Source organism: Mandrillus leucophaeus, unplaced genomic scaffold, assembly GCF_000951045.1.
Source record: "Mandrillus leucophaeus isolate KB7577 unplaced genomic scaffold, Mleu.le_1.0 Scaffold706, whole genome shotgun sequence".
In the NCBI taxonomy this organism is placed as follows: Eukaryota; Metazoa; Chordata; class Mammalia; order Primates; family Cercopithecidae; genus Mandrillus; species Mandrillus leucophaeus.
Genome location: NW_012107653.1, coordinates 1,051,984 through 1,053,589, shown reverse-complemented (window position 1 = coordinate 1,053,589; position 1,606 = coordinate 1,051,984). Strand labels below are relative to the sequence as shown.

General features: G+C 48.6%; 1 protein-coding gene across 1 annotated transcript in view; it reads left to right on the top strand.

The window, feature by feature from the left end:
• The window catches only part of SRPX2 (sushi-repeat containing protein, X-linked 2), a 27,392-nt gene extending 25,943 nt beyond the window's left edge, over positions 1-1,449 (top strand). Inside the window, exon 10 of the mRNA XM_011964812.1 lies at positions 922-1,449. Coding sequence (XP_011820202.1) covers positions 922-1,146 — 225 coding nt within the window. The 3' untranslated portion in view covers positions 1,147-1,449. The remainder of the gene's footprint in view (positions 1-921) is intronic.
• The last annotated feature ends 157 nt before the right edge of the window (positions 1,450-1,606 follow it).

Genomic DNA, 1,606 nt, shown 5'->3' with positions numbered 1-1,606 from the left:
CAGCTCACTGCAACTTCCACCTCCCAGGTTCAAGCAATTCTCCTGCCTCAGCCTCCCGAGTAGCTGGGATTACAGGTGTGCGCCACCATGCCCAGCTAATTTTTGTATTTTTAGTAGAGACAGGTTTCCCCATATTGGCCGGGTTGGTCTCAGACTCCTGACCTCAGGTGTTCTGCCCACCTCGGCCTCCCAAACTGCTGGGATTACAGACATGAGCTGCCATGCCCATCACAAAAGGCATCTTTAAGCACTGAAATCTGAGTCATATCTATCAACTCCAGGGGAAGAGAACATTAGAGGTGACAGGTAATGGAAGAAGTGGGTCTTTCTCATTATCTATCCAGTATCACCCTTCTAATACCTTCACATATATTCAGGGCCAAGAAAGCCATTACTGCTCTGTTTTAGAGCAGTGCCTCTAAACAATAGAGAAACTATATCTGCCTCTAGAGCGCAGTCTCAGTGGGGACAGAAAGATTCAGTCCCAATTAGAGAAGAGACTAGAAAACACTCAGAGGGAGACTGCAGACTTGCAGCTACAGATGGAAGAGTTAACCAGAAGGTATTTATCAACCTAAGGACTGCCATGTATGATGTGCATACACAGCACAGTCTCTGCAGCGGGTGGCCCCTGGAGTCACCCTGTGCAGCCTGCACAGCAATATGTGATAGCCCTGCTTAAAAGGGCCTACGATGAAAGCACTGCCTGTTAATAACAAAGCTGTCGCAGCTGAGGTGAGGAAGGGACTGCTTAGCAGAACTAGATGCATAGAGGCAGCAAGAGTAGAGTCTGAACACAGAAAAACAAAGAGACTTGAGACAGGAAGTAGAGGGGATGGGGACCAGGGATGAGGTGGGGAAGGAATTAGTCCATGAGTGGAGGTGCAAAAAGTCAGAGGGTAGTAGAGCCTGGGGGGATAGGTGCCCAGACAAGGTCTCATACCTCCCTGGGCTGCTCTCTCTAGGCAATTTCAGCGCCTCACTCGCTCCTACTTCAATATGGTGTTGATTGACAAGCAGGGCATCGACCGAGACCGCTACATGGAACCTGTCACCCCCGAGGAAATCTTCACATTCATTGATGACTACCTACTGAGCAATCAGGAGTTGACCCAGCGCCGGGAGCAAAGGGACATATGCGAGTGAACTTGAGCCAGGGCATGGTTGAAGTCAACGGAAAAGCTCCTCTAGTTAGCTGAAACTGAGACCTAATAAAGGAGGAAATGGTTTCCCACAGTTCTAGGGACAGGACTCTGAGGTGGGTGAGCTTGCCAAATCCTACAACGTTTCCAGGCATTCTTTTAGGGCTGTTTAATAGTTTCCCTAGAAGCTAGGTAGGGACTGAGGACAGGCCTTGGGCAGTGGGTTGGGAGTAGAAGTTCTTCCTTTCCTAACCCGGGCCCCTGCCCAGCTCTCCAAAGTCTTTCAGAAAAGTAAATCCTAAATTCACTCACGAACTGGCTGTTTTAACTGGTTCCTCTACCCTGAGGTGACAGCAGAGGGCAGCATGAGCACAACAGAAACCAGCTTACACTTTAAGCAAGTGTAGCTGGATTTTCCTTATAGGATGAGGTAGCAGGGTACAAAACTTTTTTTTTTTTTTTTT